Source organism: Sphaeramia orbicularis, chromosome 10 (assembly GCF_902148855.1).
Source record: "Sphaeramia orbicularis chromosome 10, fSphaOr1.1, whole genome shotgun sequence".
Lineage (NCBI taxonomy): Eukaryota > Metazoa > Chordata > Actinopteri > Kurtiformes > Apogonidae > Sphaeramia > Sphaeramia orbicularis.
The window spans coordinates 52,092,880-52,117,303 of NC_043966.1; the positions used below are offsets into that span (position 1 = coordinate 52,092,880).

Sequence of the window (24,424 nt, forward strand, 5' to 3'; positions counted from 1 at the left end):
CTGCAAATGTATGTCTGTGTTTTAGTGCAAAAAAAAACCATTAAATTGAAAATACTTACTTTTATAAACTATCCAAACAAAAAAGATGGGAATAACCTGAAAAAAATGAAATTTCTTAAGAAAAATCTGTGCAATTTTAACAATCTTCTGCCTCCACTTCTCATTAGTCCATGTGCATTCTGGATCAGATCTACAAAGACACTAAACACTGAGGAACAGGAAGAAAAGAGTTAAACTTGTGCTTCATTTTCTTTAGACATTTCAGGTTGTTCGTATTTGTTCCGTTTATTCACATTTTATTGTTACAGGATAGTTTGTAAATGTAAATATTTTCATAATTTAGTGTTATTTTTTACACTAAAACAAAGAAAAATTTGAAGTTGTCATTATTTATAGGCACAATGTAATATTATTTTTTTCACATCAAACTAAGAAGTCATTATTGTTTTTAGGTTCTTCTGCTGTTATTATTTGACTGTAGATCCTATTGGTCTGTACGTGAAACCTGAACTAAAATGAGTTCCACAGCCGTGACTGTGGAATTTTTTGCACTTTGCAAATTCATCCTAGGGGTCGGAGTGGAACTTTTGGCGGTACGCATGTTTGAGACCCCTGATTTAAATTATTATCATTATTATTATTATTATTATTATTATTATTATTATTATTATTATTATTATTACAACGTTTAATATTAGTTCATGTTTGAAAATGTAAACTCTGACATTTATGTGGTAGATGCATTCAACTTAAATTCCTATGAACTCCCACCACCAGCCCAGTCATGCAGATTGTTCAATGTGCAAGGATCACATACCAGAGCAGACTGGATTTTAGATGAGGTATCACCAGTCTATGTACTACCTGCAGTAGATTTCAGTTGGCACACCCCCACTTTGCAGAATAAGCACAGAGCTTTTTTCTCATGTGTCTAGGGTTTAGAATCTGTAATATGGCTGTGGTCACATTAAAGGACTGAAAAACACTTTGGTTCTGTTTTCATGCTTGGAAATGTGAACTCATCTTTGTAAAGTTGTTTTTACATTCTACTGCTATCGGCTAGACCAGGGGTGTCAAACATGCGTCCCGCCAAAGGTTCCAATCCGGCCCCTGGGATGAATCTGCAAAGTGTATAAATTCCACAGTCCAGGCTGTGGAACTCATATTAGTTGCGGTTCCACATCCAGATCAATCTGATCTACAGTCAAATAATAACAGCAGAAGAACCGACAAAAAAGAGTGACTGCAGATTTTTTTCTTGGTTTGATGTGAAAAAAATAATATTCCATTATGTCTATAAATAATGACAACTTCAAATTTCTGTCTTTGTTTTAGTGCAAAAAATAACATTAAATTATGAAAATATTTACATTTTCAAACTATCTTGTAACAATAAAATATGAATAACCTGAACAAATATGAACAACCTGAAACGTCTAAAGAAAATGAAGCACAAGTTTAACTCTTTTCTTCCTGTTCCTCAGTGTTTAGTGTCTTTGTAGATGTGATCCAGAATGCACATGGACTAATGAGAAGTGGAGGCAGAATATTGTTAAAATTGCACTTATTTTTCTTAAGAAATTTAATTTTTTTCAGGTTATTCACTTTTTTGAGGGGGGGTAGTTTATAAAAGTAAGTATCTTCATAATTTAATGGGGGTTTTTTGCACTAAAACACAGACATAAATTTGCAGTTGTCATTATTTCTAGGTTATTCTGTTATTATTTTACTGCAGATCAAATCAGGCTGAATATGGCCCCTGAAAGAAAATGAGTTTGAGACCCCTGAGCAAGACTTATGTGGACTCATGCATGCATGAGAGCAGGGACCACCATACTATTTCTACTAAAAATTTTGCCAAGGTGCCATGTAGGCTGAAGCCAAACTAAACATGACATGAACTCATGCTGGTCACAGACTGGTCACAGACGGATGTGGGAAAATCTCTGAAAATGCACATTTTTGAAAGTCACCTCCCTCCAAGGTTCTAATAGTTTTGGATTTTTCATGATAGTTTAGTTTTATTTAGTTTTGAATTTTTTTTTTTCTCTAATTCAGTTAGTTTTAATTTCTTTTTTTGAGCAGGTTTGCTAGTTTTTATGAGTTTTTGTTCTTTTCTAAATGCTTAGTTTTAGTTTAGTTTTAGTTTTTTCATATATTTTATCTCAGCTAGGTCTGTTACCATAAGTAAAAGTAGTCCCAGGCAAATATATTTAAGGCCTTTATTTCAGATGAAAGAAAACAGAAACCTTAGAATAAAATAAATGAAAAAGTGCAAACAGAGGTGAATAAGCTCTTCTTCTCTTTGCTTCAAACAGGCTAATTAGAGTTTGTCTTCTTCTGACTTCTGTGTTTGTTGAATAGCGTCAGAATTCCCTCCACACCGCCACCTACTGTTTGGGCCCCGGAACACCCACTCGTACTCAGGCATGGGCTGCAGTCAAGGATTTTTCATTCTAGTTTAGTTTATATAGTTTTGACTTTTTTTTCTCTAATTCACTTAGTTTTAATTCATTTTTAGAGCAGGTTTGCTAGTTTTTGTTAGTTTTCATTATTTTCTAAATGCTTAGTTTTAGTTTAGTTTTAGTTTTGTCGTCTCTTTTCTCTTCTTCTCCGTCATATTCAAATAAATCCCAGACAGGACTCTGCTGCTTTAGTCTCCATGTTTCCAGGTAGAGTGGGGACCAGAAGACGACTGGAAACCACAAGTGAACACAAGTGGCAGACCGTTAAATATCCTATGGTGCTGCTAGCTAAACTTGCTTGAGGGAAATAAATCGATTTCGTATCAATCCGACGTTGACAAAGACGAAAATGAAGGGAATTTTATCCATAATTTTTATCCGTTTTAGTTAGTTTTGTAAACACACAATACAGTTTCAGTTAGTTATCATTTTTTTCTTTTAATTATAGTTTTTATTTATTTCAGTTAACGAAAATGTTTTTACAATTCTAGTTTTCGTCATTTCGTTAGTTTTTATTAACGATAATAACCTTGGTCTGTGTATACATACAAAATATTTATGACCTAATAGCACCTGACAAATGCTATTGCTTTTAGGCTTGCTGCATATTCCACAAAAATAGAGAAATTTTTTTGTTTCCTCGCTGTGGCAAGAACAAGAATAAAGTTTGTTCCGTCCAGGACATTTCATTCTTCACGAGAAACTCACTTGTCAGACTTGTGTGTGGGGGGTGACTTTTCCGCATTAACCACACCCACTTTGAATACCTGACCTATTACAGAATAGTTCTGACACACCACATAAGAAGATAATTCTGCAGCTCCGGGAGCGAGCAGAAAATCCTGTGTTCTCACAGAGTACGTAGCAGGCTTTAGATGAAATGTTTTTCGTGATAATAGCTAAATGTTCGCATGCGAAAACTAAAAAACCCAAATAGCAGTTAGTAGGACAAATGGTGCAAAGGATCATACGTACAGTAGTTGGGAAAAGATTCTGGATTTAAGTATGCGTTTACTTTCAACTTGAGCCAGTTATTTATCGTTTTTTTTCTTTTAATTACAGTTTTTATTTATTTCAGTTAACAAAAATGTTTTTACAATTCTAGTTTTCGTCATTTCGTTAGTTTTCGTTAACGATAATAACCTTGACTCCATCTTGATAAACTGACCCCAGATAAAAACACATAAAAATCTTAATGTAGCATTTCCTTTTAGAAATGATATCTTAAAGTATATCTTCAGTTTTATTTAACACTTTCATTGTTGTGTTGGTTGTAGCTGCAGTCGTATTTAGGATAATGTCACACTGAGGCGAGCCAAACTAATCCCAACGATGGAAAAGCGGCATAAAAGCAAACATTTGATTTGCTCTTATTAAAGTGGTTTGCTGTTATCTGTGGGGTGGGCTTTGATAGAACAGAGGAGTCCTGTTGACAAACTGGTTCCTTGGTTGAAGCCTCCCACAGACTTTTCAATCAGCCATCACATCAACAAACTGAACAGTGGAACAATAACTACATGGAAAGCCTTTGTTGATAGGAAAGATGTCTTTGTTTTTGTTGCACTAGGGTTTAGAGTTGTTTCATCTCCAGAGGCAAAACACCCCCTCGAAACTGAAACTGAACTGAGAACTTCTGAAATGATTGTCATTTAATATTCAATATTTATATTATATAATATTTATTTAATATTTCATTTTACCGTGTTTTGGTTCTTCATTTATATTGACATGTTGTTTTATTCCACTCCTTCGTTTCGCATTGATCTGACACCATCATGTTCTGTCCACTACGATACATTCAAAGTTAGTCGTGTTTTCATGTTTGCTGTACTCATCTCTTTTATTGTGTTGTGTTGTTTGCTGTTTTTATTCTGCTGTTGTGCATTTTTGCTTTGTCTGTCAAAGCACTCAGTTTTTAAAGGTGCTATATAAATACAGTTATTATTATTATTATTATCATTAGTAGTAGTAGTAGTAGTAGTAGTAGTAGTAGTAGTAGTAGTAGTAGTATTTAAGAAATGGTCTGATTTTGTGTAGTTGTTCAGTCTACTTAAGTTAAAAAAAAAAAAAAAAATACATGGAAAGTGGTGAGTTGATCAAGTAAAAGAAGCATTCAAACAAGCACATGCAGACATTTAAGATGTGCATGTGCTTATACAACCTTTTTGTTGGAGTCTATGTTGGTCTGGGATGTAAAGACTTACTGATGTTAGCTAACTCCATTTCTAAACTTAATCTTTCATAGTGTTATCGCTGTAAAGGAGCAGAAAAAAGACACCCAGGTAGGGAAGAGTAACTGAACAGACTTTCACAAAAAAAGGCTGATATCATAAATGTAGATGACAGAAATAGTTTTAAAATGCAGTCAACAAATGATCAGCTCACAGCCCAAATGTACAGAGAATCCATCTGATGAGGAGACTGAACTCTTTTAGTGTCAGTGAGAAGATTTTAAGGAACTTTTATTGTTCATTTATTGAAAGCCTTTTAACTTTTTCTTTTATCTGTTGGTTCAATGTTTTAACTATGAAAGACAAGAACAGTCTGCATGTTACTGTAAAAATATGCTCCAAGATCATTGGAGTCAGACTTAGACCTGTCTTCCCTCTGGGAGCTTCAGGTGGTGAGAAAAGCCCAGTCCATCATCAGGACCCTCACATGTGTTCCAGCGTCAGAAGTTTGTCTTGATGCCTTCAGGACGGCGTTACTATGCTCCTCAGAGCAGAACCAGCAGATATTCTACATCTTTTATTCCTTCAACTCTGACAGAAGCCACTTTAGTCATTTTATATGATTTTTTTTTTTTTTTTAATGTTAGCAGAACCAATAGGGTCTTTTAGTCTTTTAGTCTGCATTGGTATTTATTGATTATTTATTGTTGATTATTTAAATGCATTTATTCGCAGTTGCTTTTAATGATCCTGTATTTGTGCACTGATTTTGTTAAGTTTGTCACATTGCACTTTGGATGTGGATGTGTAAATCAAATATAGCTGTAGTTCTTACAGGAAGAGTCTGTTAACAAAACCAGATTTGTATGTAGAAATGATGTACTTCTATTGTTTTTAGAAAATAAAACTGTAAACTGAAAAACAATGCGGTGCCATTTAAATTGCAAAACCCATAATGTTGAAATAATGACCTATTTGGTTTTTTTTTTTCTTTTTGATAAAAAGTTCTTAAAAAAAAAAAGAAAACATTTTTAATGTAACATTTTAAGCTTGTAAATTAATGGGTTGATAGAACTGGTAGAGCGGCTCATCCAATAACCAAAGGGTTGGTGGTTTGAATCCTGGCTTTGACTGTCCATATATCCATGGAAGACACTGAACCCTGAATTGCTCCCGGTTGGACCTGGTGGTTTTGGAAAGTGCTTTGAACTGTGAAGCCTGCTACCGGACGTTAGTCTGGTGTTGTCTGTCTTTTATGTTTGTCTGCCACTTCCTGTTTTATTTTGTTAAGTTTTCCTCATGTGTCTTGTCTGTTGTCTTTACTTCCCTTCCTGGTTCGTGTTCACCTTTTCCCTGATTACCTGACTCCGCCCTGATGTGTTCCACCTGTGTCTCATTGTCTTCCCTCCCTTTTGTGTATTTATACCCTGTCCTTTCCCCTGATCAGACGCCAGTTCGTATTCTCTCGTAGTCTACTTACCAGCGTTTTGATCTTGTCTGTTCGTTTGCCTACCTGTGTTTCGACCCGTTTTGTCATCCTGTTTTTGCCTGTCTTGCCTGCTCCCTGTCGGTTTTGTCTGCCTCCATCTGCCTTCCTGGATTTTGACCTCTTCGCCTGGTTTTTGGTACGTGAGCTAGCTTTACCCCTATGTCCTGTTGCCTGTCTGTTTGCCCTCCCGTGTTTGACCTGTTTCCGTCCCTGACCTCCCTCTGCTTCTCCCTAGTCGGCGTGCCGACTCAAAACCCGGAGACTAACCGTGGGTTCGTGTCCCTCGCCCGGAGGACGAATCCCTCGAGGACTTCCTTGGCTGCTGTCCTCAAGATCCTGTTCATTATCACAGCCAGTATTTTTTGTGATACCTGAATTTAATAAACTCTGTAAACTTTTACATCCACCTCCTAGTTCTGCATTTGGGTTCTGGGTTCGTACTAGCAGCATTACAGTACGAACTGGCCAAAACATGAACCCAGCAGAACTTAATCAGGTCCGGGAGGCAATTCAGTCTCAGGGGCAGCGACTGGGGGGACATGACCAAGCCCTCCATACCCTGCTAGACAAGATGAACCAACTCACTACACAGGTCACGCTGCTCTCCAGTACCCAGGCCGCGGCCGCTGCCACTTCAGGCGAGTCACGGGTTACCAATCCGCCTGTGAGAGGTTCGGATGAGCCTAACATCCCTCCTCCCTCCAAGTATTCAGGTAACCCAGACACTTGTCGCAATTTTTTCACCCAGCTCCAGCTCATTTTTGATTCCCAACCCACTCGTTTTTCTAAAGACTCTGTTAAGATCGCCTATGTTGCTAGTTTGTTGGAAGGCCCTCCTCTGAGCTACTTCAATGCTCTTTTTGAACAAGGCTCACCGGCAGTTCAGTCTTTTTCATGTTTAGTGGCTGAACTTAAAAGGGTTTATGATCACCCTGTTAGAGGCCAACTAGCCGGACACGAGCTAATGAGGCTAAGACAGGGAGAAAGGTCTATTAGGCAGTATGTAAGTGATTTTCGGTCCCTAGCGGTAGAATCAGGCTGGAACAATCAGGCCTTGATTACTGCCTTTTTGAGCGGCTTGTGTCGTTCGGTGGGCCGAGAGATGGCGCTTCATCAACCGCTCCATTCTCTGGATGACGTCATTGCTGAGGCTGTCCGGGTCGCTGATCAGGACTCAGTTTGGCAGGCAGAAGGATCTGAGAATCACTCATCTGCTTCGTCTGGTTCTGTGGTTGCTCGAGAGACTGTTTGGTTCCCTGTTAAAGAAACTGGTAAAACTCCTAAAGAGGAACCCATGCAGCTGGGACGTACCCATATCTCTGCAGAAGAACGTCGACGTCGCCTAACCGAGGGTCTATGTCTATACTGCGGACAAGGGGGCCACAGAGTCGCCAGCTGTCCTCTGAAGCCTGAGGGCAAATCAGGTGAGGGGTCGCTGCTAAGTAGGACAGTATGTCTTTCATCCTCACCTCGTCAGTTTCCACTGGTCTTTCTCTGTTCTGAGTCTGTGTCTCTACAGCTGCCCGTTCTGATCGATTCCGGATCAGACGCAAATTTAATGGACGTTAACCTGGCCAAGAGACTGAACCTTGATCTGGTCCCTGTACAGCGTCCGTTGGAAGCCCGGGCCCTGGATGACCACGTCATATGTCGTGTAACTCACCGTACTCAAGCTGTCAGTGTGCGTTTTTCTGATGGGCACACAGAGAATCTCAGCTTTCATGTGTACAAGTCTGATTCACAACCCCTTATTTTGGGTTTCCCCTGGCTTCAACTACATGAGCCACATATTGACTGGAATACGGGGGAGGTCCAGTCTTGGGGAGGAGGATGTGAGACCCATCGTGTTTGTACTAACTCTCTTGTGACATTTTCTGAAGTTCCGCAGATTTCTGTGGCTCCGGTCAACCTCCCTAAAGAGAGTGAAGAGGATTTTCCTGCCTTGGAGAAGGTCCCTCATTGTTACCATGACCTTAAGGAGGTATTCAGTAAATCTAAGGCTACAGCTCTTCCTCCACACCAACCATATGACTGTGCTATTGAACTGCGCCCTGGTACCAGCCCCCCTAAGGGGAGATTGTATTCCCTGTCGGGTCCTGAGACTATAGCTATGAAGAAATATATTGATGAGTCACTGGCTGCCGGCCTTATTAGACCCTCCTCGTCACCTGCAGGGGCAGGATTCTTTTTTGTCGACAAAAAAGATAAGTCTCTGAGACCTTGTATTAATTACCGGGGTTTAAATGACATTACTGTGCGCAATAGATATCCTCTACCCCTTATGTCGTCCGCTTTTGAGTTGTTGCATGGGGCCAAAGTTTTCACTAAGCTGGACCTCCGTAACGCATATCATTTGGTTAGAATTAGAGAGGGGGATGAGTGGAAAACGGCGTTTAACACCCCTAGCGGTCACTACGAGTACCTCGTCATGCCTTTTGGCTTAACCAATGCCCCAGCTGTTTTTCAGGCTCTGGTCAATGACGTACTCAGGGACATGTTAAATGTTTTTGTGTTTGTATATTTGGACGATATTCTGATTTTTTTCACCAGACGAGGAATCACATGTTCAGCACGTTCGTCAAGTGCTACAGAGGCTCCTCGAGAATCAGCTGTTTGTTAAAGCAGAAAAGTGTGAGTTTCATCGTCCATCAGTTTCGTTCCTGGGCTTCATCATCGCAGAGGGGAGGGTCCAGATGGACCCAGAAAAGGTTAGTGCGGTAAAGGAATGGCCTACGCCGTCTAACCGGAGGGAAGTTCAGAGGTTTCTGGGATTTGCTAATTTCTACAGAAAGTTTATCCGGGGGTTCAGCAGAGTGGCTGCCCCCCTGCACAGTCTCACGTCTCCCAAGTCTGTGTTTAGATGGAGTCCAGAAGCGGACAAGGCTTTTTCCAGCCTTAAAGGAGCCTTTTCTTCGGCTCCCATCCTGGCCGTGCCGGACCCGTCCCTGCAGTTCATGGTAGAGGTCGGCGCCTCCGATCTAGGAGTGGGGGCGGTCATCTCACAAAGATCGCTAAAGGACAACAAGCTCCATCCGTGCGCCTTTCTGTCCCGGAGACTCTCCCAGGCAGAGAGGAATTACGACATCGGCAACCGAGAGCTCTTAGCCATCAAGGTGGCTCTGGAGGAGTGGCGACACTGGTTGGAGGGGACGGAGGTTCCGTTCCTGATTTGGACGGATCATAAAAACCTCGAATATCTAAGGTCAGCAAAACGTCTTAACTCTCGTCAGGCCAGATGGGCCCTGTTTTTTCACCCGCTTTAACTTCACCCTGTCTTATCGTCCTGGATCTAAGAATGGTAAACCGGATGCTCTGTCTAGGGTGTTTCACTCTGAGGACCCTCCTACTATTCCCGAGACTATATTACCGGACACTTGTTTTGTGGGGGCTTTTCAGTGGGACATGGAAAAGACTGTCTGATGGACTCGTTAATTACTCTGTTCCGGATGGTGTTCCGCCAGACCGGCTGTTTGTTCCCCCTAACCTTCGTTCCCAGGTAATCCATTGGGCCCACACCATCAAGATGGCGTGCCACCCCGGGGTTAAGAGAACCCTGTTTATTATTAGACAGCGGTTTTGGTGGAGGGGAATGGAGAAGGACGTAACTGAGTATGTGGCTGCCTGTCCTGTTTGTGCCTCCTGTAAGTCTTCAAGCAGATCTCCATCCGGCCTGCTACGACCACTGCCGACCCCCAGGAGGCCCTGGTCAGAGATTGCATTGGATTTTGTGACGGGCCTCCCTCCTTCTGACGGTAACACTACTGTTTTGACTGTTGTGGATAGATTTTCTAAGATGGTTCATTTCATCCCTATGCCTAAGTTGCCTTCTGCTAAGGAAACAGCGGAGGCGCTGTTGAGTAATGTGTGCCGTCTACATGGTTTTCCTCAGGACATTGTGTCAGACAGAGGTCCTCAGTTTATTGCCAGATTTTGGCGTGCGTTTTGTTCATTAATTGGTGCCTCTGTCAGTCTCTCCTCTGGTTTCCACCCACAGACGAATGGACATACGGAACGATTAAACCAAGTGTTGGAGGTGGGGCTCCGGGTGTTGGCGACGCAGAACCCCGCCTCTTGGTGCCGTCAACTATTGTGGGTGGAGTATGCACATAATTCACTTCCCTGTGCTTCTTCTGGTTTGTCGCCGTTTCACGTGGTGTACGGCTATCAGCCACCCCTGTTTCCATCTGTGGAGAGGGAGGTTAGTGTTCCCTCGGTGCTTGCGCTTATCCGGAGGTGCAAGAGGACGTGGTTCCGGGCCAGACAGGCCCTGCTACGAGCATCAGCACGGTTCAAGTTGGCTGCTGATCGTCATCGGACTCCAGCTCCAGTTTACCTCCCTGACCAGCGGGTGTGGTTATCCTCCAAACACCTGCCTCTGAGAGTGGAGAGTCGCAAGTTGGCACCCAGGTTTGTTGGTCCTTTCCCTATTTCTAAAGTGATTAATCCTGTTTCTGTTCGTTTAAAATTACCAAGGTCTATGAGAATTCACCCTACTTTCCATGTGAGCCAAGTGAAACCGGCTAGGGAGAGCCGACTGGTTCCACCCACCCAACCCCCGCCTCCGCCCCGCCTCATCGACGGAGATCCAGTCTACTCTGTCCGCCGCCTGATGGCAGCTCGTCGCCGTGGGAGGGGTTTTCAATACCTGGTGGACTGGGAAGGGTATGGACCTGAAGAGCGTTCCTGGGTGCCGTCATCATTCATCCTGGATCCAGACCTGATCCGGGACTTCCATAGACGCCATCCTGATGCCCCTGGTCCGTCTGGTGCCGTCCCTAGAGGGGGGGTACTGTGAAGCCTGCTACCGGACGTTAGTCTGGTGTTGTCTGTCTTTTATGTTTGTCTGCCACTTCCTGTTTTATTTTGTTAAGTTTTCCTCATGTGTCTTGTCTGTTGTCTTTACTTCCCTTCCTGGTTCGTGTTCACCTTTTCCCTGATTACCTGACTCCGCCCTGATGTGTTCCACCTGTGTCTCGTTGTCTTCCCTCCCTTTTGTGTATTTATACCCTGTCCTTTCCCCTGATCAGACGCCAGTTCGTATTCTCTCGTAGTCTACTTACCAGCGTTTTGATCTTGTCTGTTCGTTTGCCTACCTGTGTTTCGATCCGTTTTGTCATCCTGTTTTTGCCTGTCTTGCCTGCTCCCTGTCGGTTTTGTCTGCCTCCATCTGCCTTCCTGGATTTTGACCTCTTCGCCTGGTTTTTGGTACGTGAGCTAGCTTTACCCCTATGTCCTGTTGCCTGTCTGTTTGCTCTCCCGTGTTTGACCTGTTTCCGTCCCTGACCTCCCTCTGCTTCTCCCTAGTCGGCATGCCGACTCAAAACCCGGAGACTAACCGTGGGTTCGTGTCCCTCGCCCGGAGGACGAATCCCTCGAGGACTTCCTTGGCTGCTGTCCTCAAGATCCTGTTCATTATCACAGCCAGTATTTTTGTGATACCTGAATTTAATAAACTCTGTAAACTTTTACATCCGCCTCCTAGTTCTGCATTTGGGTTCTGGGTTCGTACTAGCAGCATTACATGAACACCATGAAGGTGGAGAAAATGCATTAAATGAGTGCAGTCCATTTACCAGTTAAACCCAATGTTAAATCTACATGTTTAAAATGTTAAATCTACATGTTTAAAATGTTAAATCTACATGTTATTCAGTACATATGTTTACAGTTGGGTGTGTTTTTTACAGTATTGTTCTGGTAACCACAGCTGCCAGTTTTTTTTCATTAAAACAACAGGATTTTTTTTTTTACAGTGTACCACTTGCAAATGATGATCCCTCCAGTTTTGTGAAGTACTTTAGCAGGTCTTTTACAATGAGGAGGCCAGTGGACAATGCCAGTTTTCTCACTAACTGTGGCTAAATTTGTTTATATCTCTTATTGCATTGTCATATATTCATATATTACATATATGACAGTGATTTATATAAACAGCAAAGGCCCAGTATAGTAACGATTTAAAAAGACGACTGCTACAGTAACTAAATTATATCTTTTACTTGTTCTTCAGGAGTCATATGTCTACCTCTTCACTTCTATTTCTGTAGTGATTCATATTTTGCAGAGGTATTGTAACACTTATGAAGATGAACAGATACATTATCAGTGAGACGTAGTCATCTGTCCTGTTAGAAAAACTCTAATAACATCTGCCTGTGGTTGTTGTCCTCACCTCCTGTCATATCCATAAAGGACCCAGACCATAAGAAAACAAATGTACTACTATCTACTACTACTTCCTGTCCTTGAACTTTAATATAGGCCTGATCTGCTGTTTTTACCTATTATTTATGCAACTCTTTCACAAGCATGACACTTACAGCTTCCAAACTTGAGGGGACATGCATGTCCATCCATGGGGAAGTCCACAAGCTTCATGGGACATTCAGCGCTGATGGTCAACCTGTTGAAAGACAGAAAAGATGTAAAATTTTCAGGTGGTACATCTTTAAATCCACCATTTTAAGATTAGATTTAGGGCAGTGTTTTTCAACCTTGGGGTTGGGACCCCACGTGGGGTTGCCTAGAATTCAAATTGGGTCGCCTGAAATTTCTAGTAATTGATAAAAATAAAAACTTACTAATAAAAAATATAAGGTGAGTTGACAGAGACAATCCCAATCCATAAAAGACATGACAAACTGTGAGTGTGAGACTGCAGCACTGTGGTTCTGTTCATCTGTCTAATGTTCACTGTGGTCAGTTTCAGATGCTGCAGCTCTTTCATAATTCATAGTTTCAGTTCTTGTTTGTTCAGTATTAATTGTCCTCCTTGTAAATCACAGCTGGACTGACTGGACAGATCCTGACCAAGGAAATAAAATTCTCCCTTTGTGCAGTAATCTACACCTGGATTTACTGCCTCTGTCCACAATAATATACATTATATAGACTAAATGTCATCTAAAATTAACGTTTATTTGCAAAATAGTATAACAAACTATTACATGATCGAAAAACAAATTAATTTTAGCAAAAAAAAAAGTCTCTGTTTTGAATGTCTGGGGTCACCAGAAATTTGTGATGTTAAAATGGGGTCACGATCCTAAAAAGGTTGAGAACCACTGATTTAGGGTTACATTTGAGCCATAATTAAACTGAAGTAGTTCCGTTTGTGTGTCACATGCTCAACACAGAAACAAGAAGATGCTCTCTTTCTAAAGAAGTGTGATCCTTGCATTTCTGCCGAACACTTCCTCTCTTATAACCCTGACCTTTCACTACACTTAGGGCTTTTAGCTCACTTATTTCCGATTAAGGAAAACTAATTCTCAGGTATGTGCCAGCACTTAATATTATAGTGGGTGAATTCTGGGAAATCTCAGTATTCCTGAACACTAAAAAAGGCCAACATATTGTTGCTTGACTGCTGTCTTGTATTGATTTAAAAGCAATGCCAGCCTCTGCACTGCCTCCACATCACCACATATTGTTTAATCTGGAAGCTGCTGGGTTTCATCTTAAAAAGAAAACTGGATGATTGCATACATTCAACAGCCTGTGCTCTCTTTTATTCCATATTATAAAATGAGCACCCACATTAAAATGCAAAATGTATATTATGTAAATTGTTCCTGTTATTCCACACAACTGTATTAAGAATACACACTTTGATTAAAAAAGACAATTTCTAAAAAATATTATTCACTAAAGTCAAGGTCTATTAAATATCACAGGTAAATAAATACAGTAAGTAAAAAAGAAAGAATATACACAGCGGGGCAAACACGTGTCTAAAGTACAAGAGGGAGACACCAAAATGAAATCAGGTAAATACAGTCATTAGAGGCTGACGTGTGGGTTTCTGGAAGTGGGATGGACTTAACTAATTTCATTAAATGCCTCTAGGATTTTGTGGGCTGCTTTTAGAATTGTTGTGGCCCCAAAAACCTTGATTTCACAGCAGCTTTTGAAAAAATGTTGCCTGAAATATTTTAGGTGTTTTCGTAATGGAAACAGGATTAAGTGAAAATGACAACATAGCTGTGATCTATAGATAGAAATCTCACAAAATATACTTAAATATACTTTATTTGCAATTGAAGAAGTGCAGCTGAGGGGCATTTTACATAACAGCAAAATCTGTTTGGAGATAAAACTCAAAAATACACAACCTGGTCAAAAAAAAATCTCCACCTGGAATTAACTTAGTAAATAGTTCTGATCCTTCCATTGGATTATTACCTCCACCAGGAGGTGTTGTGATCACTTTGCTTTGTGTGTTTGTTTGTTTGTTAGCAACTTCACTATTCCAACCATCTTTCCCAAATCTTCCCCACAGATAGGCCTAGGCCCTGGGACCAACCCATTACATTTTGGTCCCAGTAGGCCAAAGTTCAAGGTCACAGCAAGGTCACAACATCTACAGTTTTCCTATCTGTCATCATTGAGCAATTTTTGAAAATTCATCAAAAATTCAAAATGACTCTGATCAGCCTCCAATTGGATCCACCTGTAGCTTAGAACAATATCTTGTATCTGGCACTAAATTGTCCACATGCACTGTGGAATGTGGACTCTGTGGACATTTACATTTAACACTGAAAATCCCATTTACCACACATTTAAAATTAGAACTCAACAAATATTGATGTGAATTGAATATAATTGGACAGACACATGACTGGTAACAAGCTTCAACTTTTTCTGCTGAATGGAACAAACTGGAAACTGTTGAATTTAAAAAGAAATAGTCGATCCACACATGCACACTGTTCGGGTGCTTAGCGGAGGTTTGCGTTCTCTGAACACTTGTTACTGTAGTAATTAATGTTTCAGATGCATCAAGTTCTTCAGCCCTAACTGATGCAGTGAGTAGCTTCTCATTTCTGAAACAATCATCAGTTTAATAGATTGGACTGTGTTTCAATGGAAAAAGGTCATGTGATCTGAAGAGTCTGGATTGACCCTGTTCTAGTGTGATGGGAGCATCAGGGTGAGAAGAGAGGCCTACTGTCCAGTCCAAGCCTGGGGGGGGGGGGGGGGGGGGGCGTCTGGGACTGCTTCAGTTGGTCAGGTCTAGGTTCAGTAATGCTATGCCAGTCAATCAATCAGTCAATCAATCAATCATTCAATCAAATTTTATTTATATAGTGCCAAATCCTAACAAAACTTATCTCATGACACTTCACATCAGGGGTCTCAAACATGCGGCCTGGGGGCCAAAGGTGTCCCGCCAAAGGTTCCAATGATGAATTAGCAAAGTGCAAAAATTCCAGTTAAGGCTGTTGAATTTATTTTAGTTCAGGTTCCACACACAGACCAATATGATCTACAGTCAAATAATAACAGCAGAAGAACCGACAGAATATAATGACTCCAGATTTACCTCCGCCAAGGAGGTCATGATTTTGCTGACGTTGCTTTGTCTGTCTGTCTGTCCATGTGCAAGATAACTCAAAAAGTTATGGATGGATTTGGAGGAAAATTTCAGGAATGTTGATAAAGACACAAGGAACAAATGTTTAAATTGTGGTGGTGATCGGGGGGGGGGGGGGGGGGGGGGCAGTGATCTGCCTTGGCGGAGGTCTGCGCTCTCCGAGTGGTTTTCTTCTCAGTTTGTTGTGAAAAAAAATAATCGTACATTATGCATATAAATAATGACAACTTCAAATTTTTCTCTTCGTTTTAGTCCAAAAATAACATTAAATTATGAAAATATTTACATTGACAAATTATCCTGTAACAATAAAACATGAATAACCTGAACAAATATAAACAACCTGAAATGTCTAAAGAAAATTAAGCACAATTTGAACATTTTTCTTCCTGTTCCTCAGTGTTTAGTGTCTTTGTAGATCTGATCCATAATGCACATGGACAAATGATAAGTTGAGGCAGAATATTGTTAAAATTGCACTTATTTTTCTCAAGAAATGTCAGTTTTTTCAGGTAATTCACATCTTTTTTGTTTAGATAGTTTATAAAAGTAAGTATTTTCATAATTTAATGGGGGTTTTTGCACTAAAACAAAGACAAAAATTTGGAGTTGTCATTATTTCTAGGTTATTATGCTATTATTTTCCTGGCCCACTGGAGATCAAATCAGGCTGAATGTGGTCCCTGAAAGAAAATGAGTTTGAGAGCCCTGCTTTATTTATACAGCTGGTCAAAACCAGACTCTCAAGCCAATTTACAGAAACCCAACAGAATCCTCCAGGATCAGACACTAGTGACTGGTGACAGTGGTGAAGCAAACCTTCCTTTTAACAGCAGAAACCTGGAGCAGACCCTGGAGGATGGTCATCTGCCTTGACCAGTTGGGGTAAAAAGGGTCATGCGTCCATAAATGCGGTCAGCTGAGGCAGGTTTGAACATCAGTGGATATTTTCTTCCCTGATGACTCAGATGTATTTCAAGACAACAACACCAGGATTCGTCAGACTGAAATTGTGAAAAAGTTTTTCAGGATCATGAGACATCATTTGAACATATGGACCGGACACCAGAGTCCAGATCTGAACCCTGCTGAGAAACTTTGGAATGTGATGGAGACGACGTCACACAGTTGTCTGACTGTGCGTCATCAATACAAGACCTTGACCAAAAGGTAATGCAACTATGAATTGAAATAAATAGTGACGTATTGTGACATTGGATCAACATCACGTGGCATAAATGATGCCACAGCAATCGTGTCCCATAACTGAAGCTAAAATATTGTTTGTGTGATTTTTTTTTTTTTTTGGCCAGGCAGTGTATAAAAGTACACCAGGCATTTAGATATCAATAACAATGACAAACCTTGGGTTATTTTCAGTATCCACGATGGAGGAGGGTCTAAGGACGGGGGATGCCTGGGACACTGATCATTTGCTTCATTGATTGTTTACTAACTGATTACTTGACTGTTGGCTTATTTTCATTATGTGTTTTTTTTTGTTTTTTTTTTTTTTTAGCAATTCAACAATTTCTGTAAAGCCCTGTAAGGTGAGTTTGTAGTGATATGGGGCTCTATAAAATTGAATTGAAGAAAAAAAACCAAATACAAATAATGAAAAATACTAGAATTGTGATAGCTAGGACTGGTAAAGCTAAATCATTAGATTTCCAAGAATTCACAGGAATCAGTTTGGTTTTTATTGATTGTTCTTAAATTTCCTATGTTTATTAATTGGAAGTTAATTATGACAGATCTGCACATGCTCCTGTAATCTTACATGAAGTTTGTATTGGAGTCTGTGTTGTTGCAAGTGAGTTATTTTTAATGATTTCATTTTCATTTTTTATTTTATTTTATTTTGCAGGGACACTGCACAATATACATTAACCTTAAAAAGGAGAGATGTAGTGTACCAGGTTCTAGCACTAGTGCACATTTCCACCTGTAGTCCCTGGGCAGGCTGATGGTATCATTAAAAAACAGGACCAATGGCCCTGTAGCTTACTGGCCAAATGAAAAGCTTTGGGAAATGTATCCAGATGCCATTTATTCTCCCCCAGTTCTGTGTATTTATTCTATTACAGAAATAGCCCATGTTTTGCTCATATTCCAATCAGATCTGTAAAAAATTCAAATTCCAACTTGATATCATTGATACTGATTTATTGGATCAATCCACTTCCTATCTGTTATAATGGGAAAATTTGTCGAAGTCGCACCAAATCCAGAATCAGATCCGGATGAAATAATTTCAATCCCTTGTGTTGACATCATCATACAGAAGCTGTAGACCAAGTTTGAAGTCAGTCAGAACTGGAGTTAAGGACAAAAAGACGATTGAAATTTTTTCCCCATAAGAGCCCATATTAAATTTTCCGTAAATTCCCGAATCCCGAAAAAGATCCTGATCAGCAAGTGGACATTATGTTTTGGTCATCTCCCCACCAGGGCTGGACTGGAGACATTTACACTGGATATCATTTATATTTAGTGAGTTACTGCATCCATCCACTTCCTATCTCTTTTAATGGGGACATTTTTCAAAGTGGCACCAAATCCAGAATCAGATTTGGATCCAAATAATTTCACTAACTTTTGTTGACATCATCATACAGAAGCTGTATACCAAGTTTGAAGACAATCAGAATTGGAGTTTCGGAGAAGACGATTGAAATTTTTGTAATGGACGACAGACGACAGCCGCCGCATGACGACAACAGCTTACGGCCATCGGCTGATAAGCTAAAAACAGACATTAATAAAAACTAAAACAGTAAAAAATAGTAAAAAAATAAATAAATAAATGCACACACACACACACACACACATATATATATGTATATAATGATAGCTGACTCCCTTATTAAACTAACAACTGTCCGTGTTGCCTATGTTTCTGTCAAGAGCCAAAAATACACTATGTTCTATGTAGACAACTTGGGTCAGTTTTTCCACAAAAAACATACTTCCCTTTACCTAGTTACCTAGGCTACAGTTAGCATTGGGATGCAGTTAACTAACATTTAAAAATTACCAGAATTCAACACACATAAGTAAAAAAGCATACTGAAATTTGTATAATGTATCTTAAAATAAGTGATTCCTTTCAGCTTGGGAGGCAAAACTCTGCATATATTCCATCTTAGAAATGCAGTTGTAACCATTATATGTAGAGGGTCACTGGTCAAATGAATCATGTTATGTAACTGCTTTTGTTTGGGGCGGGGGGGTTCTGTTTTAATATATGGTGATGAGTACAGTACCTCATGGTGTAGAGAATAGTGCCGTTCTTCATGATGCGAAAGAGCTTGTTGGGAGCTGTCATGTTGTGAGCCACCGACTTCTTGCCATTCCTGAAGAAGGTGTCCGGAGTCCACACCTTAGTCACCATCAGATTGTTGAGCCTCAGAATCTCTATGGGGCCCTCATACATCAACCTCCGGTCCACCCACGTCTGTCGAAAGAACACGTCCATTGTGTACTCCTACACCGCAAGAAAACGGACAAAATAGAAACAGGCGTCCATGATAATGCAGAAGTCAACACAACAAACACTGGTCGGTGGGATGATGGTACTTTATAATCATTCTGCAGAAAGCTCGATAAGCGAAAACATCTGCTCTGAACGTAGGGTGCATCTGCTGTAAGCATGAAAACAGAAGGAATGCAGCTAATGTACGAATCAGCAGTTTAGCTGTTTAGCTGCCTTTAGGCTTTTAACATCAGACCTTTTCATGGCACTTTAAGGGTCATGGTTTGGGTTATGTTTGAGCCATGTCTGAACTAATGTACACTGTAAAAAAAAAAAAATCCTGTTGTCTTTACAGAAAAAAACTGGCAGCTGTGGTTACCAGAACAATACTGTAAAAAACACATCCAACTGTAAACATATTTACAGAGTAACATGTGGATTTAACAGTTTAAACATGCATATTTAACACTGGATTGAAATGGTAAGTGGACTGCACCTATTTAGCACATTTTCTCCTCCCTCATGGTGTCCAAAGCACTTTCCAAAACCACCAGGTCCAACTGGGGGCAATTCCACGGACACTTTGACAGTCGGAGCCAGGATTTGAACCACCAACCTTTTGGTTATTGGACGAGCCACTCTACCAGCTCTACCAACCCATTAATTTACAAGTTTAAAATGTTAAATTGTTAAATGTTGACTTTTTCATAACTTTTTTATGAGAAAAAGAAAAAGAAAAAAAAAGCAAATAGGCCATTATTTCAACATTATGGTCTTGCAATTTAAACGGCACCATATTCTTTTTCAATTTACAGTGTTATTTTCTAAAAATAATAGAAATACATCATTTCTACAAACAAATCTGGTTTTGTTAACAGACTCTACAGCTATATTTGATTCAATCGTTTACACAAAAATCTTTTCAAATAAACAACTTTGCATTGTATTGTCACTTACAGTTTTTTATGTTGCAATTTTACAACTTTTTGGTGTTAATTCTAGAGTAATTTTTTACAGTGTAGTTTAGACAGTGTTTCAGCCACATGTTAAACTCACATACTTGAACATGTTCTCTTTAAATTAAATATAATGCATGTAATTTTTAAATGTATTTATTTATCTTTTAAATATCCCTAACCCTGTGGGTCTTACACTTTGGGTTAGGTTAAGGTTGCATTTGAGCCATGTCTGATGTACTTCAGATTGTGTTTTGGCCACATGTTAAACTCAAAAACTAGAAGTTGTTCCCTCTAAACTGAAGTTCAGTTTATACAATTCTGCCTCACGAGCTTAAATCTAACTCCAACCCTAACTTTTAAACAGGTTGCTGGGATCTGGCAGGCATTAGGTCACAGGTGTCAAACATGTGGCCTGGGGGCCAAAACCGGCCCACCAAAGGATCCAATCTGGCCCATGGGATAAATTTGCAAAATGCCAAAATTATACTGAAGATATTAACAGTCAAGGATGTTAAAATCATTTTAGGTCAATTCAATCTGAGGTGGGTCAGACCAGTAAAATACTATCATATTAACCTGTAAATAATGAAAAAAGCTATTTTTTCCTCTTTGTTTCAGTATAAACAAAGTTAAATTACAGAAAAATGTTTCCATTTACAGACTAGCCTTTTACAAAAAAATGTGAATAACCTGAACAAATAAGAACAGCCTGAAATATCTGAAGAGAAGTATGTGGAATTTTACCAATATTCTGCCTGTTACTAAATGTTTTGAGTATTTGTAGATCCACTGTGATCTGTATGTTGTGATGCACATGTATAAATGATAGACTATGGTGCAACATTGTTAAAATTGCACTTATTTTTCTTAAAAATTTTCAGGTTCATATATTTTTATGTTATGTTCAAGTAATTTTCGTAGATGTAAACATTTCCATTACAAAATGTTACTTTTTTCACCCAAAAACATAGAGAAAACTTTGGAGTTGATATTATTTATAAGTTTTTATCCTATTATTTTACAGTTCTGGTCCACTACATATCATATTAGGCTGTATGTGGCCCCTGAACTAAAATGACTTTGACACCCCTGCATTACGTGGTTAAAAATGTGTTAGACGTTGTGTTTTCTGTGGTGGATACATACCATTTCAACATCTGAGACAGGCCCAAAACTGGTCACATAAATGTCTGTCTTGACCTCAGTCACAGGCCCTATTGAGACAATAAAACAAACTAGTGTCACATTTAATGGCTGTTGCCTGTTTTAAATCTTTCCATGTCACAGCCTTTGTATAGTGGAAAATTACAGGGGCTCAGAGGTGCAACAGCCCAAAAAATTATCCACTATAAGAAAAAAAAGACAACACCCCAAAAAATTATCCACTATTAAAAAAAAGACAACAGCCCAAAAAATTATCCACTATAAGAAAAAAAAAAGACAACAGCTCAAAAAATTATCCACTATAAGAAAAAAAAGACAACAGCCCAAAAAATTATCCACTATAAGAAAAAAAAGACAACAGCCCAAAAAATTATCCACTATAAGAAAAAAAAGACAACAGCCCAAAAAATTATCCACTATAAGAAAAAAAAGACAACAGCCCAAAAAATTATCCACTATAAGAAAAAAAGACAACAGCCCAAAAACTTATCCACTATAAGAAAAAAAAAGACAACAGCTCAAAAAATTATCCACTATAAAAAAAAGACAACAGCCCAAAAATTATCCACTATAAGAAAAAAAAAAGACAACAGCTCAAAAAATTATCCACTATAAGAAAAGAAGACAACAGCCCAAAAAATTATCCACTATAAGAAAAGAAGACAACAGCCCAAAAAATGATCCACTACAAGAAAAAAAAGACAACAGCCCAAAAATGATCCACTACAAGAAAAAAAAAAAGAAAACAGCTCAAAAAATTACCCACTATAAGAAAAAAAAGACAGCTGCCAAAAAAAATTATCCACTATAAAAAAAAAACAGCAGCCCAAAAAATTATCCACTATAAGAAAAGAAAAGACAACAGCTCAAAAAATTATCCACTATAAGAAAAAAAAAGACAACACCTCAAAAAATTATCCACTATAAGAAAAAAAGACAACAGCCCAAAAAGGTATCCACCATAAGAAAAGAAGACAACAGCCCAAAAAATGATCCACTATAAGAAAAAAGACAACAGCCCAAAAAATTACCCACTATAAGAAAAAAAAAGACAACAGCCCAAAAATTATCCACTATAAGAAAAAAAAGACAACAGCTCAAAAAATTATCCACTATAAGAAAAAAAAGACAGCTGCCAAAAAAATTATCCACTATAAGAAAAAAAAAAAAGATAACAGCTCAAAAAAATTATCCACTATAAGAAAAAAAGACAGCTGCCAAAAAAATTATCCACTACAAGAAAAAAAAGACAACAGCTCAAAAAATTATCCACTATAAGAAAAAAAGACAACAGCTCAGAAAATGATCCACTATAAAAATTAAAAAGCAACAACCCAAAAATTATCCACTATAAGAAAAAAAAATAGAACAGCCCAAAAAATTATCCACTATATATTTTTAAAATAATTTTATTTTTAGCGCACTGACCTCCACTTCTGGTGGGTTACTTTGTTAGCATTAGCCACATTAGCTGAAAGCCTTAAAAATTTTCAGCCTCTGCTTTTATTTTTGTGGTGGCCTTAATTTTAAAGCAAGAGACCGACTGGGTAAACAGCACCCCCTTAATTGAAAAGGTGGATAATGTTTTTTTTTTCTTATAGTGGATAATTTTTTTGGGCTGTTCTCTTTTTTTCTTATATGGATAATTTTTGAGCTGTTATCTTTTTTTTCTTATATAGATAATTTTTTTTGGGCTGTTGCACCTCTGGACCACTGCAAATATCAGATAGGAATTTTTTTTTTTAATTGCCTCCTTTTTCTAGTGAATTAAAGTCGAGGGAAACAGTCCAGGCTTGCTTATGTTGCGTGGATAAAGCAGAGCTCCAGTCCTGCCTGCACATTTCTGTTGACAGGCTGCTTTGCTGACTTAAAAACCAATCTCTTATAATAAACGGCTGCTTCTTAGTATGTCGTGGGTTTCAGGCATGTATACGAAACCTAAATCCCGTACTTTTAGCACTTGGGCTGTGCATTAAGCGTTTGTCCCGCAACGTACATACACGATTATATAACTTAGATTCGCTTAAACGTGCGAGCTTAAAGGCCTTCCCTCTCTTCAGAAAGCAAAACTACCAGCAGGCTTACAGGATCAAGTCTGAAACACCATTTGGCATCATCGCGTGTGATGCGAAAACAGTGGTCCACGAAGCAACATGTTTCATATAATTACAACAGAGAGCAAAGGGGAAAAAAACCAGGACAACACTGGTGAAATGCGATCTGCAGGGTGTCTGTGGCACTTTATGAAGAATTTTAACTTGATGAATAACAGAGCGAGATCGGACACAACTTTTTCTTTGGGGTGTTTAACATCAACTAAAATGTGTTTTCTTTTTTAAAACAACTCTGTTGTACTTGCCTCCGAAGCCAGGTCGCAGCCTGTTGTCATAACCATCCAGAAGTCGGTCTAAAATGCGTGTAAAATTCTCTGGATAGATCCTTTCATCCTTCCTTGTCTGTCCACAGATTTTCTTCACACTGGAAATAACACAAAGAAATGGGGGGGGGGGGGGGGGGGGGGGGGTAAGGACACATATAAGCAGGAAAAACAGCCAAATTCAGCCAGAGCCCAGAGGGGTTTTTTCAGTACCACGGACAGAGACACTCACCAAACACGAGTTTTTCAGCACCACGGACAGAGACACTCACCAAACACGAGTTTTTCAGCACCACGGACAGACACTCACCAAACACGAGTTTTTCAGCACCACGGACAGAGACACTCACCAAACAGTCAAACAGAAAAAGTAGAAGAGGGTCCGGACGGAAGCGGCGCGCGGCGCTGTCACCATCTCCTTCTTCTTGGCAGAAACCATGTTTGCATGCCATACTTCAAGCCTCTTCACATCTCACCACGGCAGATGCCTTTGTCCAGGAGGAGGGAAAGGAAAAGAAACTGGAAAGTAGCAAGTTTAAAGCTGTCCTCCGCTCCACCGCAGGATCTCCTCCGCGCAACAGAGACGCACAAACACCGCGCGCACAAACGCACCTTCTCCTTTCACCCGCAACACCTCCACCCCTATAGTCCCGGTCACCTCGGATCCAGGTTGCTGCTGGTGCGGATGCTTCTGCCGATGCTGATGGCATCCAGGAAAAGATACAGTCCTCTCTCTCTCTCTCTCTCTCTCTCTCTCTCTCTCCTCTCTCTCTCTCTCTCTCTCTCTCTCTCTCTCTCTCTCCTTCACTCTGTCTCACTGTGGTTGCCTCTCTCTCCCTTCCCTATTTGAGTTTTCCTCCTCTTTCTCCTCCCTCTCTCCCTCTCTTTCACTGTAAAAACAAACCTTTAGAATCTACTCAGTAAAAGTGAGGTAACAATTTGCAC

General features: G+C 39.6%; 1 protein-coding gene across 1 annotated transcript in view; it reads right to left on the reverse strand.

The window, feature by feature from the left end:
* Positions 1-24,165, reverse strand: part of gabra4 (gamma-aminobutyric acid type A receptor subunit alpha4) — a 58,446-nt gene extending 34,281 nt beyond the window's left edge. The window contains exons 1-5 of the mRNA XM_030146188.1: positions 23,830-24,165; positions 23,462-23,580; positions 21,085-21,152; positions 18,771-18,991; positions 12,446-12,528 (exon numbers count right to left, since the gene is read on the reverse strand). Coding sequence (XP_030002048.1) covers positions 12,446-12,528; positions 18,771-18,991; positions 21,085-21,152; positions 23,462-23,580; positions 23,830-23,918 — 580 coding nt within the window. The 5' untranslated portion in view covers positions 23,919-24,165. The remainder of the gene's footprint in view (positions 1-12,445; positions 12,529-18,770; positions 18,992-21,084; positions 21,153-23,461; positions 23,581-23,829) is intronic.
* Between the last annotated feature and the right edge of the window lie 259 nt (positions 24,166-24,424).